This window comes from Canis lupus, chromosome 11 (assembly GCF_011100685.1).
Source record: "Canis lupus familiaris isolate Mischka breed German Shepherd chromosome 11, alternate assembly UU_Cfam_GSD_1.0, whole genome shotgun sequence".
Classification (NCBI taxonomy): Eukaryota; Metazoa; Chordata; class Mammalia; order Carnivora; family Canidae; genus Canis; species Canis lupus.
In genome coordinates this window covers 36102379-36115367 of record NC_049232.1, presented here as the reverse complement: position 1 = coordinate 36115367, position 12989 = coordinate 36102379, and the positions used below count along the sequence as shown (strand labels likewise).

Below are 12989 nucleotides of genomic sequence, written 5' to 3'. Positions count from 1 at the left end.
GTTGCAGTATACAAAAGCAACATATAAAAATCAGTCATGTTTCTAAATGTTGGAAATCAAGAACTAAGAAATGAAACAAGAAAATAATTTCATTTGCAATAGCATCACAAAGAATAAAATACTTAGGAATAAATTTAAGCAAGAAGGTGCAAAACTTGTACACTGAAAACTACAAAAGTTTTGAAAAAAATTAGAGAAGATCTAAATAAATGGATAGGCATCCCATGTCATGGATTATAAGACTTAACATTAAGATGGAAATATCAAAATTCCAATTGCCTTCTTCTTCATATGCTAAAATCATATGTAATTGATCCTAAAATCTATATGTAATTATAAGGAACCCTGAAATGTCAAGACAAATTCTTGAAAAAAAAAAAAAAAACCAAAGTTGGAAGACTTAAAATTCTTAATTTCAAAATTTACTATGAAGTTACAGAGATCAAGACAATGTGGTACTAATATGAAGATAGACAATATATAGATCAATGAAACAGAATTGAGAGTTCAGGAAAAAAACCAAACATCTATGGTCAATAGATTCTCAACATAGGTATCAAATAGGGAAAATAAAAGTCTTTTTAATAAATGGTGCTGGGATAACTGGATAGCCATGTAAAAGAATGAAATTCAGTCTTTCCCTCATACCATATACAAAAACTAACTCAATATGGACCAAAATCTAAATATAAGAGTTAACACTACAAAACTCTTTGGAGAAAATATAGGGGATTTCTTCATGACCTGGGATTTGCCAATGTATTCTTAGATATAAAACCAAAATCATGATCAACAAAAGAAAAAAATTCATCAAAGTTAAAAAATTTTGTTCATCAAAGGACATTATCAAGAAAGTAAAAAGACAATCCAAAAAATGGAATAAGAGGGTATAGGAGTGACTGCTTAATGGGCCCTGGATTTCTCTTTGAGATGATGAAAATATTCTGAAAACATAGGTGTGGTGGTGGCATAATACTGTAAATGCATTGAAAGCCACTAACTTGTACACTTTAAAATGGTTGAAATGGTGACTTTTTAAAAGTTCGATAGTTCTGGTTTTTTCAAAACAGTTGAAAATTCAACTAAATAAAGAAGCATGTGTATAAAAAATGCACCTCATGGAAAACTGTGATTTTGTTCTCTTTTACTTTCCTTAATCCCAATAACCTGCTGTTAGCCCAAAAAATTTCTTAAGGGGGATCCCTGGGTGGCACAGCGGTTTGGCGCCTGCCTTTGGCCCAGGGCGTGATCCTGGAGACCCGGGATCGAATCTCACATCGGGCTCCCGGTGCATGGAGCCTGCTTCTCCCTCTGCCTGTGTCTCTGCCTCTCTCTCTCTCTGTGACTATCATAAATAAATTTTAAAAATTAAAAAAAAAAAAGTTTCTTAAGAAAAAGTTAACTTCTGGCCTACATTAAAAAATCATAATATATACATGCATATATTTACATGTAATTAAAATAAAACATCTGTTTCTTTGAAATGAGATATATGCTCTTAGATGAAAATGACTGGCCTTCCTTATTAAATACTAGTATCAGTCCCAAAGGGGATTTAAAAACTAATATCCAGTCAACTGCTTTGTATAATATAATTTTAAGACTTTAAAAGTTGAACATAATATATGTACCAAGTTTAAAAATTAACAAATATAGAGATGCCCAGGTAGCTCAGTGGTTGAGCGTCTGCCTTCAGCTCAGGGCGTGATCCCGGGCCAGGATCAAGTCCTACATTGGGATCCCTGTGAGGAGCCTGCTTCTTCCTCTGCCTATGTCTCTGCCTCTCTGTGTCTCTCATGAATAAATAAATAAAAATTTTTAAAAATTAACAAATATATCTTGAAATCTAGAATTGTGATACCTCCAGCTTTGTTTTTCTTTCTCAAGATTGCTTCTAGTATTCAGGGTCTTTTGTGCTTCCATATACATTTCAGTATTATTTGTTCTAGTTTTGTGAAAAAGGTTGTTGGCATTTTGATAGGGATGGCATTGGATCTATAGATTGCTTTAGGTAATATGGACATTTTAACAATATTAATTCTTGGGACGCCTGGGTGGCTCAGCGGTTGAGTGTCTGCCTTTGGCCCAGGACATGATCCCAGAGTCCTGGGATCAAGTCCCACATCGGGCTTCCTGCATGGAGCCTGCTTCTCCCTCTGCCTATGTTTTGCCTCTCTCTGTATCTCTCATGAATAAATAAATAAAAAATCTTAACAAAAAAACAATATTAATTCTTCCAGTCCATAAGAATGAAGTATCTTTCCATTTGTGTGTGTCACCTTCAGTTTCTTTCATCAGCGTTTTATAGTTTTCAGTGTACAGGTCTTTTACCTCTTTGGTTAAGTTTATTTACTCCTAGCTATTTTATTCTTTTTGGTGCAAGTGTAAATGCTGCTGTTTCCTTAATTTCTATTTTTTGCTACTTTGTTATTAGTATAAAGAAATGGAACTGATTTCTGGATATTAATTTTGTATTCTACAACTTTATTGAATTCATTTATTCTAGTAGTTTTTTATGACGTTTTTAGGATTTTCTATGTATAATATCATGCCATTTGCTAATAACAGTGATAGTTTAACTTCTCTTTTAGTTCCAACCAATATGGATGCCTCTATTTTTCATGCCTGATTGCTGCAGCTATGAGTTCTAGTACTATGTTGAATAAAAGTGGTGAGAGATGAAGGGGAGTGGGAAACACAGTCTTCCAGATATGGAATGAATAAGTCACAGGAATAAAAGGCATAGGGAATATAGTCAATAATATCGTAATAGCATTATATGGTGATAGATGGTAGCTACACTTGTGGTGACCACTGAATTACATATAGACTTCTCAAATCACTAGGTTGTACACCTGAAACTAATGTAACACTGTGCGTCAATTCTATTCAAATTTTTAAAAATTAACAACTATCAATGAAATGTAATTGTTTTTCCAAAAAACAAACATTTAAGTTCTTCAATTGTTTAAGTTCTTTAAAATTCAAGAAAAGAAATAATGATTAGGGGCACCTGGGTGACACAATTGGTTAAGTGTCCAACTGCTGGTTTCAACTCAGATCATAATCTCGGGGTTGTGAGACTGAGCCTCTCATTGGGTTCCACACTCAGGGTGGAGTCTGCTTAAGATTCTCTTTCACTCTCCCTCTTCCCCTCACCATCACAATCTCTCTCTTGCTCTCTCTAAAGTAAATAAATAAATCATAAAAAGAAAAAAAAACAGTACCTTCATGAAAACTTCTATTTGATTATTGTGTCAGAAGTTAGTTTTAAAATTCAGTTCAGCAGGTAAAAGTTCATTTTATTCTAGAATAACTGGTACAAAACTTGAAAACATATGTTTAAGATATATAAGTAGCTATACTATTTGGTTATGTATAATAAACTGTACTGAAGAGTTTAGATGTAACCACAACCATTTTTGCCATGAAAGAGCCTACAACCTCCTTCTGTACTATGCCCAGTTTCTTCAAAATGGCAAAATGCCTCCTCTGGACAGTCTAAGGGGCCAGGAAAAACAAACCTGCAAAAGCTGGCATAAGGACCAGCAGACAGCACCTTCCTGAGAACTCAGAGCGACTCTCTGGGCCACTTTCTTTTTAGCACCCACTCTTTCTCATCCAAACTTCATAGAAAAGAGAATTAGCCCAACAATCAACTAGGCTTTCCTAAATTTTCACTTCAAGCTTGAAAAATAATTGATAATTTTGAAACCACTACGTAAATAGAAATTTCCAGAAATAGTAATCAAAATAATTAACCACTTAATCTGATGGGGGAAAAAAGCCATAAACCAAAAGTAAATCCACAGTGGCTCTAGGCCAATTCTAAAGACACCTTTCTTTCCCTATGACTCAAAAATCGAAAGATGAACTGCACCTGAAAAACTATACAATTACAATTGTCCTACTGCAGTGAGTCTTGATTATACTTAAAGTACCTATTTTGCCACTCTCATAATGAAAGGATAAGGTACAACATCTGTATTCCGCTTGTGATAGTTTTTAACTGATGTCAAAGTGCCTCCCTCAAGGTAGCTGCCACTGAACACTTTTTCCTATAGCTGGGAAAATGAACAATTGGATTGCAAGACAACATTAACTGTATAAAAAGATGTACCATATATACAACATAACTGATTTCTCCTACCAAGGGTCTCACCGAGTATTAAGAAAACCTAACTAAAGATGTCTCTTTTTCTACAAACCAAATTTCAGGTTTCTAACATATATGGATTTGATGTGACTATGTTTAAACTACACTAACTTTTTTAAGTGGGGATGGGGAGAAATCAATTTCAAACAATACTACTTTAAAACATAACATTCAGAATATTAGATTTTTTGGGAAGTGTTTTTGGTGATATGAAATGATGATAGTCACTTTCAATATCTAAAATAATACAGATGCCTAGTGTTTCTAAAATGTTAAAGTGTATTAAATATTAGTTTGCTAATGTTTATTTAAAATCTCCTTAAAAGGGTCCATTTTGTGGGTATTTTTAAGTTATTTGCAAAATTATGTTATAAAATAAATGTTGAGTCCCAAAATTATTGTAAATATGATTCTAAGTTTTTAGTACTATAACATCCTTAAATGCTACTCATCACTACAAATTAAATGTTAATTTATCATCAGAAGTAATCAAGTTTGAAAATAATAAAATATTATTAAATATATTCGATTTCTAGTTCAAGAACACATTCTTATAAGAAGGTAAATTACAACTCGAAAAATACTGCCAAATGTAATACATTATGGCTCCTCTATATACAAATATATAGGATAGTAGGTTTGAGAGTGGTGAGAGGTTAGACAGTGTGGTCAAACATTTTATCATTATGAGACATGCAAGAATAATAATGACCTCTGGTTCAGTCAGCAAAGACCACAAATAACTCAAGTGCAATTATACCAGTTTGGAGAAACCACTATTTTTATAGTTTTATCAAGTACATAATGTGAATTCTGAAGAAAGTTATATAATATAGCATTGTATAATACAAATTTTTAGTCATCTGGAAGGAACTTTTTATTAATTTACTTTTAAGAAAGTTACAAAATGAATTAAAGTATCTTGCAGTTAACAAAACTAATGACTAGGAAAATGTGATAACACAAGTTGAATGATATTGAAGAAAAATTATAGTACCTTATGAAGCATATTTTCTACTGTTCTCATATGATTAGCAACACATTCTTTGTCTCTAGAAAAAAAAATTAAATTTAGGTATTAGTAAAACCCAATCCTTACAACAACTGTTACACATTTTAGTATAAGTAATTATTATTAAAAAATAAGGGTTCATTATTATTGTACTCCTTCTAAAAGTGTAAAATCTAACTATATCCACTAGTGTATTTCTGCATTAAACTCTTATCTTTAGTTATATTGCCTGCCATAATTTAGACGGAGAAAAATCTTTTTTTTTTTTTTTTAGATGGAGAAAAATCTTAAGGGTATCTTCAAAGATTTAAAAAATTAGAGAGATAAAAATAAATAATAGAAATTTTTTTAAAAATGAAAAAGAAAGAAAAAAGAAGCGATGATTACATTATTGGTTTAAAATGTGCTAGAAAACCTGAACTTTTTTCTTTTGGTTTCTAATGAAAGAGATTTTAAAAATCTTAATGGTGGAGATATATTTTGAATGGCCATACTATGCAAAATAATATTTTTCTTTCTACATAGGCTCTTTGTGTATAATTGCACGAAAATCCTCCATGACCTTGACTAGAAACAGGCAAAGTTACTAGTTTCTTCTGTCTGTCTTGTAGACTGAATTTGGCCTTAATAATGAAATAAGTTTGGATGTACAGCAAAGAGAATATAGTTAACATTGAAACAATTTTGAATGGAGACAGATGGTAGCTAGTTTTATCCTGGTGATCATTTCTTAGTGTATACAAACGTTGAATCACTAAGTTATATACGTGAAGCTAATATAATACTATGTGCCAACTATACTTCGATAAAAATAAAACTAAGTTAAAAGTCTGATGAAAATACTAAAGACAAAAACTTAATGGTGAATTATAGATGGAAAATTGTAAATAATGTATTAGCTCCCCAAATTTCAAATTAACTTAATTTCATGTTATAAGGATATGTGCCCATGGTCACAGATCATAGACATGAAAGATTCCTGAATTAGTAGCAATTGTTTTGAAGATACAATATGAATCTGAAGACTTTATAATCTTGTTTCCATTAATCTCAGAATTTTCAGAGCTGCAAAGATGCACTAGAAATAACCTACACTAAGCTTTCCATTTGCCATAAGGAAAAAGACTGAACAATGACAACAAAAAGCTGATTGAGCCAAATTCATATTTTTCAAAAATGACAATCAGATATATCTAACATGGTGGTACAACATTACGGAGTTCACGATTTTCCAGAAAACTACTAGTAGGTATTCAAACCTGCCAATATTTTTGCCTAGTGTAAACTCATTTCTCCATTATGTGTGAGCAATTTCCCAAGTCCAGTGGCAAAATTGTAGATATCCTAGATGGAAGATCCCCTGTTCTGTGATTTAGTTTATAGACTACATTCATTGTTCACAGTATTTGATGTTTAACAAGAGTTTGTCTCAAAAAATATTTTAATTTATAGTCTATCTATATATGTTTATATACATATATATTTATATAATTGCTATATATATATTTATATATATAAATTTGCAATTATAGGAATCTATAATTCCAAATTCAGAAAACACCAAGAGTTTATTAAAATTAGATGCTTCTTTAATCCATAAATAGATTTTCTTTAAGCCATGCTGTTGTACAAAGGACTGTCTTAAAGTATTCCATGAAATTTGATGTGAGGAACAAATAAAAATACCCATGAGAACTGTTCAATTTGAACTTCACAGTATATGTCAATTTGATTACTTGGTAAAAGGAAAAACACCCTCATCATATTTACATAGCTGCCCACTCTGAAAACTATATTTTTTCTATTGAACATATTAGAATATGAAGCTGAAAAATTAAATGAATTTTCCATGATCAATATGTATTACACTTAAAAAGATGCTGATTATATGCTAGCATTTTTTTGTGGAAAGATTACTTACAATATTAGTGTACTATATGCAGAGCAAAATTTGGGGGGCAATGGGGCAGAAGGGAAGGAGGCACATGTGCTGGAAGGAACTATGAAAAACTTTTAAAGAGTATTCCATTTAATGTTAATGTAATCATGGTTTCAAACATGTAACACTACAACAGAGCCCAAAATACACATAATTCGAGGTTCTAGAGAAACTTAATACTTTTCCGAGGTTTCCCAATAAAATATACATTTAGCATGTTGAGTTAAGAGTTTTCTTTTTTGAAGATATATCAGAGAATTTCAAAGAGAGACAGCTGTACTTTTGTTTTCTAACACTGTATTATCCAGGGCTAAAACCCGGAGCATGAAAGTAAGAATTGATCTTTTGTCTGTTTTAAGTGATCTCCCCAAGGTCCAAGTGCTCACTTGGCTGCCATGCGGAGGGCACTCTCTGCATCATGGATGTTCTCTTCCAGCCGACGCTTGTCCTGCTCCAGCTGGGTGAGATGTCTATTGAGCTGACGCAGAGATTGATCTTTTCTTCTCAGCTCCATCTTTGCCTCGGAGAGACTCTGCAAGCAGACAGAAAACAGAGTTACTTGTCAGCCCTGATAATTAACTTCAATTTATGCCATAGGCTATTAGACAAAGAAGGATACAGACCGACTGGGAAGCACGCTTGGGTCATTACACATCAAGGTTTAACAAATTTTCTGCAAAAATTTTACATACTTAACTAATTAGAAATGATAGCTCTGAGAAGATTTTGAAAAATGTTTAGCTACAAAATACAAGTGTATTTTATTTTTTAAAATACTGGAAGGCAAATATACTTTATTCTTACAAAAAAACCCACATCTGATTACAAAAACCTCAAGCTACCTTATCTTTTAATGATGAAGAAGTAAAGATTTTCAGGGGAGAAAGCACATGAAATTTCAAATCTATCCAAAACAAAAAGCAGCATATGCCCAAAGTGGGTGTGTGAGTGAGGAGAGGGCGCATTAGGACACCTACAAGAGAATGAGGAACCCAAGACTGAAAAGTACCACTACTTTATTTATAAAAAGATCCAAAGCAGACTGCTATAGAATCTCAGTGAACAAACTGGGCTCCCTAGCAAAACTCACCCATTTCCCTTAAATACAAAGACAGCAACATAAATGTAATTAACACCTTTCATCTAACAGGGGAAGTTACAGATAATACTTGCATTCAGAATTATTTATGTTCCATAAATATTTTTCTACTCCCAGAAGTATAAAATCTGTTGATTGATAGTTTGCTGTTTGCTTTCATCTGAGACAGTCCCTTAGCACAAAAATTTTAAGACGCGAGTACAAAACTCTATTTTGGAACTTTAGGGCTTTAGAATCAGACCTCACATTTTAAAGGAGTATTTTCTAGACTTCATTTAAAATAACACAGGGATCACAGGATCCCTTAGCACTAAAAATCTGTTTGTTCTCTCGCCTATGAAATTTCTAGAATATGAGCTTGTTGGTTTCTCAACTAAATTTGTTATACAGTGAGCAATTGGTTCACACACACATATTTTTTCCTTCTTTCTCAGAGTTTAGCCACACATTAATATCTACAACTATGCTTCAAATGTCCAATACATAATGCTGTAATATAATTTCATATTTAAATTTTCATGTTTAAAGATGCTATAATTTCATGTTTAAAATTCTTTCTGCAGTATTCTCTTAATGCATTCACAATAGGTAGTACAGAAAACGCAAGATGCCTGCATGGAGCTAAAACAAGTAACTCACTCTCTAAATGCTAGTACATTGAAAGCAATCATCAGTCAAATCAGGTATTTTAAAATGTTAAAAGTTTTTTTTAAGATTTTATTTATTTATTCATGAGAGACACAGAGAGAGAGAGAGGCAGATACACAGGCAGAGGGAGAAGCAGGCTCCATGCAGGGAGCCCGACGTGGGATTCGATCTCACGCCCTGGGCCAAAGGCAGGTGCTAAACCGCTGAGCCATCCAGGCGTCCCTGTTAAAAGTTTTTAAATGCAGTATTTTCGCTTTTCAGTCAAGCTGCTTCCAGACAACCACAGTTTAAAAGATTAAAAATAAGCAAACTGTGATTACTTATTAGGTATAATATTTTAATCTTTAGTATTAACAAATCATCAAGAATATTCCACCATAGAATAGTCACTGATTCAAACCAACTTTAGAAATACAATGAAGAACAGATTTTTAAAGGCCATGCAAACCTAGGTATTTTGTGCCACTGTTAAGATATTTAAAGGCATTGAAGTATCCTGAGGTTTCTTGATTTAAAAAAGTAAAATCCATTTGAGTCCTTTTAAAGCCAGGATTTCTGACATCTTTCAGTTAATAAAAAATGCTATTTTTCAGATATGAATAGAAAACTAATGATTCACTACCAGGTATGCATAAAGTTCGAATTCTTTTTCCAACAGAAATAATGGATTCGTGTCATCCATTGAAATTCTCTTGCTCACTAACGCTCACGACTAGTGGTGGCTATTTGTGTGAGGTACGCAGTTTTTTCTCCAGCCTTGTCCTGGGTGAAGCTCACTGGTCCAGTCAGAGAAACCCATGACTCTGGCATCATCATAAAACCACACCTGACTTCTCAGCAATCCCATGTACATCCTTTCAAAGACCATATAGCTAATAGAATTCGAATTTTCACTATATATCCACCTCTTGTTTTCTCCTGGCTTTCATTTTCATGTCTCAGGGGCAATGGCAGGGACCCACCAACATCTCCTAAAGCTTGCCTTACTTCAGAATAGCTGGGTGTAGCTCTCTGTAAGACTGAAATTGCAGAAAATGAACAAAAAAATGGTGTAAACAAAGTGGTATAGGTCATACTTCCTTAATGTGAAAATGAAGAGACAGTAATCATGGTTACAGAACTTACAGACACAGGATTTCTGTTTTAAAGAGCTGAGTACATTACAATGGAATCAATCTACATCAGTGGGTCCCAAAGATATACATAAAACACCAAGACATAAAAAATGGGTCAATATTATATCTTTTCCCTAATATTCACCCTTTATGTTTTTGATGACAAAAGTAGAAATCTTTAAAAACCTCAATACCTCACGAGCTTCAAAGAAAGAAAAACATATTTATATGTGTGTATATATAACGTATATACATATGTACCTATCCATATATAATATATAGCATATATTATATATTTATTTAAAACTTTAAGTTCAGCTTTTCTTTTCTCCTGTTCAGGTTTATCTAATTAAAACCCATGATAAACTTTATGGACTCTAATATTTCCAACCGAATGACTGAAACCAAAAGGGTGTGCCTCTAGGCAGCAAGGCAACAATGATAAGCAGCAGGTTAGCCACTAATTTCTCAACCAGGGTAGATTGTGGAAGTGTGATGTTCTGATATCCAAGAAACTGTTCAGGAGAGAATAGGATAAATCAAGTTTAATAACTCTGCTCCTAATTGTTCCCCCAATGCTCAACTCTAATTACTTGGAGAACTCTCCTGACTGTCACCTGATATTAAGTTGTTGGAGGCTGAGCCTGGAACAGCGAGATAATCAATAAACATTTAGTGGGGAGAAGAATGAAGATCCTGTTAAGCAGTGGGAACCTGCAGCACCCAAAGCCCTTCTGCTCATGAGAAAACCTATGGGACAGCCATAGTGATTGCAAAGCAATAATCCAAAGCACTGTTTTTAGGCCTTGAGGCCTTTAGGCAACAGTACATTTGAGGAAAAAAGGTTAACACGGTCACCCTAATTACAGCCCACTTTCACATACTTCATATATAAGCGAAGACAAGCCAATTAGGTAGAAAGGAAGATAAGGGAAGTTTTATTTGTATACTAATTAAACCCCTGATGAAATTAAAGGAAAAACATACAGCTCTGTAATTGTGTCTGAGAAAGGTCACTTCAGGTTCAGTTATCAGAACAGCACAGCCTTGAGATATTTCACTTAATCCACAGTACAGCCCTCATTTTGTACTCAGGTCTTAATATTTACAAAAAAAAAAAATTCAAAGCCTGATACTGCATTTATCTTTAAACTATGTTGTGAACAATTTTAGCTGTTAGAAAGCTAATGCTAAATATGATAACAAGAGTTTCTAAAAAGACAGAATAATATTCTGCCTACATAAGAACTGATGCCACAATTCTGCCAAAGATTGAGTTTTCACCTTAAAACCAAAATGCTTTAAAGCAAATTTTTACAACAAAATCCCAAACTGACTGTATATCCAAAGCTATTCTGCAATATATGTATTGTATTTCTCTGGATAACGGTATTATTGCTCACCTCCATTTACACCTCTTGTAGTCCGGGGGGGTAGAGGTGGGGAGGCAATGGTTTCATTAAACTACTTATAAGAAGATGTTTTTACATCTGGTTGTTTTCCTAAGGTGGTCATGAAAAGCTATTTATTGCTAATGAAAGCTGGCAAGGAAGTAGTAAAATATAGGGAAAGCTTAGGGATAGAATATATAGTAGATGCGAATATTAAAAGACCTACACACTTTTTCAAATGTCTTTTTTCTTCTTTGTAGTTTCTGAAGTTTCCATAATAAACATGCATTACTATTCATTAAGAACACAAGTTATTTTTTAATTCACACATGATTTCATATTTATAAAGCTTTAAATGTTTATTAAAGCTAGCACTTTTTAAATTGTGAATATAAATTAAAATTCTATTAGTTTGCACCTATGAAATATTTTGAGCAGCGGAAATTTTTTTAATAACAGCTTTGTGGAGATATAATTCACCTACCACATATTCACCTTTTTAAAACGTACACTTCAGTGGGTTTTAGTATATCCACAGAGTTGTGCAAACATCATCAGTAGAGATCTTTTTTGAGGAGAAGTTCTTTAAAAAAAAAAAATCTATCAAAACAACATGGCGACCTAAATATGTTATCTCCTGTTTCAGCAAACTCGAATTTTAAACTACAGAACATATACAAAGTTTGTCATTTAGTTCAGTAGCAGTTTCAAAATATAAAATTTATAACATGAATTCCCTGAATCAGAATATTTGATTAATAACTGTGGTCTAGAACAAAAGCTAAAGTTATCTGAAAGTATGTGCATAACTCTCCAGTTAATATTTCTGGATGTTAAGGGAATCATCCCACATAGTTCTTTCTCATAAGGGTACAGTGTAGCAGTGCTTTAGACCATTAGGCCAGCGAGGAAGACTAAGCCCCAGGAGATACCGCTTTTATAGATTTTCTTTTGTCTAATGGGAAATATCTACAGATCCACATTCTTACAGACTAAAAGCTAATGGCTTATTCAATTTGGTATAAAAGTTAGTCATACAAAATGAAAGGCAAGACAACAACACAAGTGTTATAAAGAATGAAGTTACATTTCCTAGGTCAGGGGAAAAAAGCATCTATGACATATTTTTCTAAACTTTACTGCGTCTGACGCTAACTTTTGAATAAACAGTCCTAGATTGTGATAAATTGGGAACATCTCAGGGCACTAAAACTAATGTTGGAAAAGGAAACAACACTGTCTTCAGCCCTACTCTAATAATGTGACAAAGAGAAAATTCTATAAATCAAGAACTGTGTAGCTGCTGGGTGGACCACACCAGGCTGGCTGCCACAGAAAGTATAAAGTTAAAATGATACAACCATCAAGCTTACAACAGTGCACACAAGTTAGGGCTGAAACTAAAGAATACTGTATTTTACAATAAAGCATGAATGTCTGTGAGATAAGCAATTAGACAATTTACAATAAGTACACAATAGTAAAAGATGCTGGTATGTGGCAAAATTAATATACGGATAAATTTCTGTTCTTAGTATTCTCTACTTTAGATGAATAGTTTGAATTAAAAGTTCTGAAATTTTAAGTTATCTTCCTTAGGAACACTTTTATTATTTTCCAATAAAAATG

General features: G+C 33.1%; 1 protein-coding gene across 10 annotated transcripts in view; it reads right to left on the bottom strand.

The window, feature by feature from the left end:
• Positions 1 to 12989, bottom strand: part of CCDC171 (coiled-coil domain containing 171) — a 322833-nt gene that overhangs the window by 96927 nt on the left and 212917 nt on the right. For all 10 annotated transcript variants that reach the window (XM_038552441.1, XM_038552440.1, XM_038552446.1 and 7 more), the window contains 2 exons: positions 7494 to 7639; positions 5154 to 5208 (listed from right to left, as the gene is read on the bottom strand). In XM_038552441.1, the coding sequence (XP_038408369.1) occupies positions 5154 to 5208; positions 7494 to 7639 (201 nt within the window). The remainder of the gene's footprint in view (positions 1 to 5153; positions 5209 to 7493; positions 7640 to 12989) is intronic.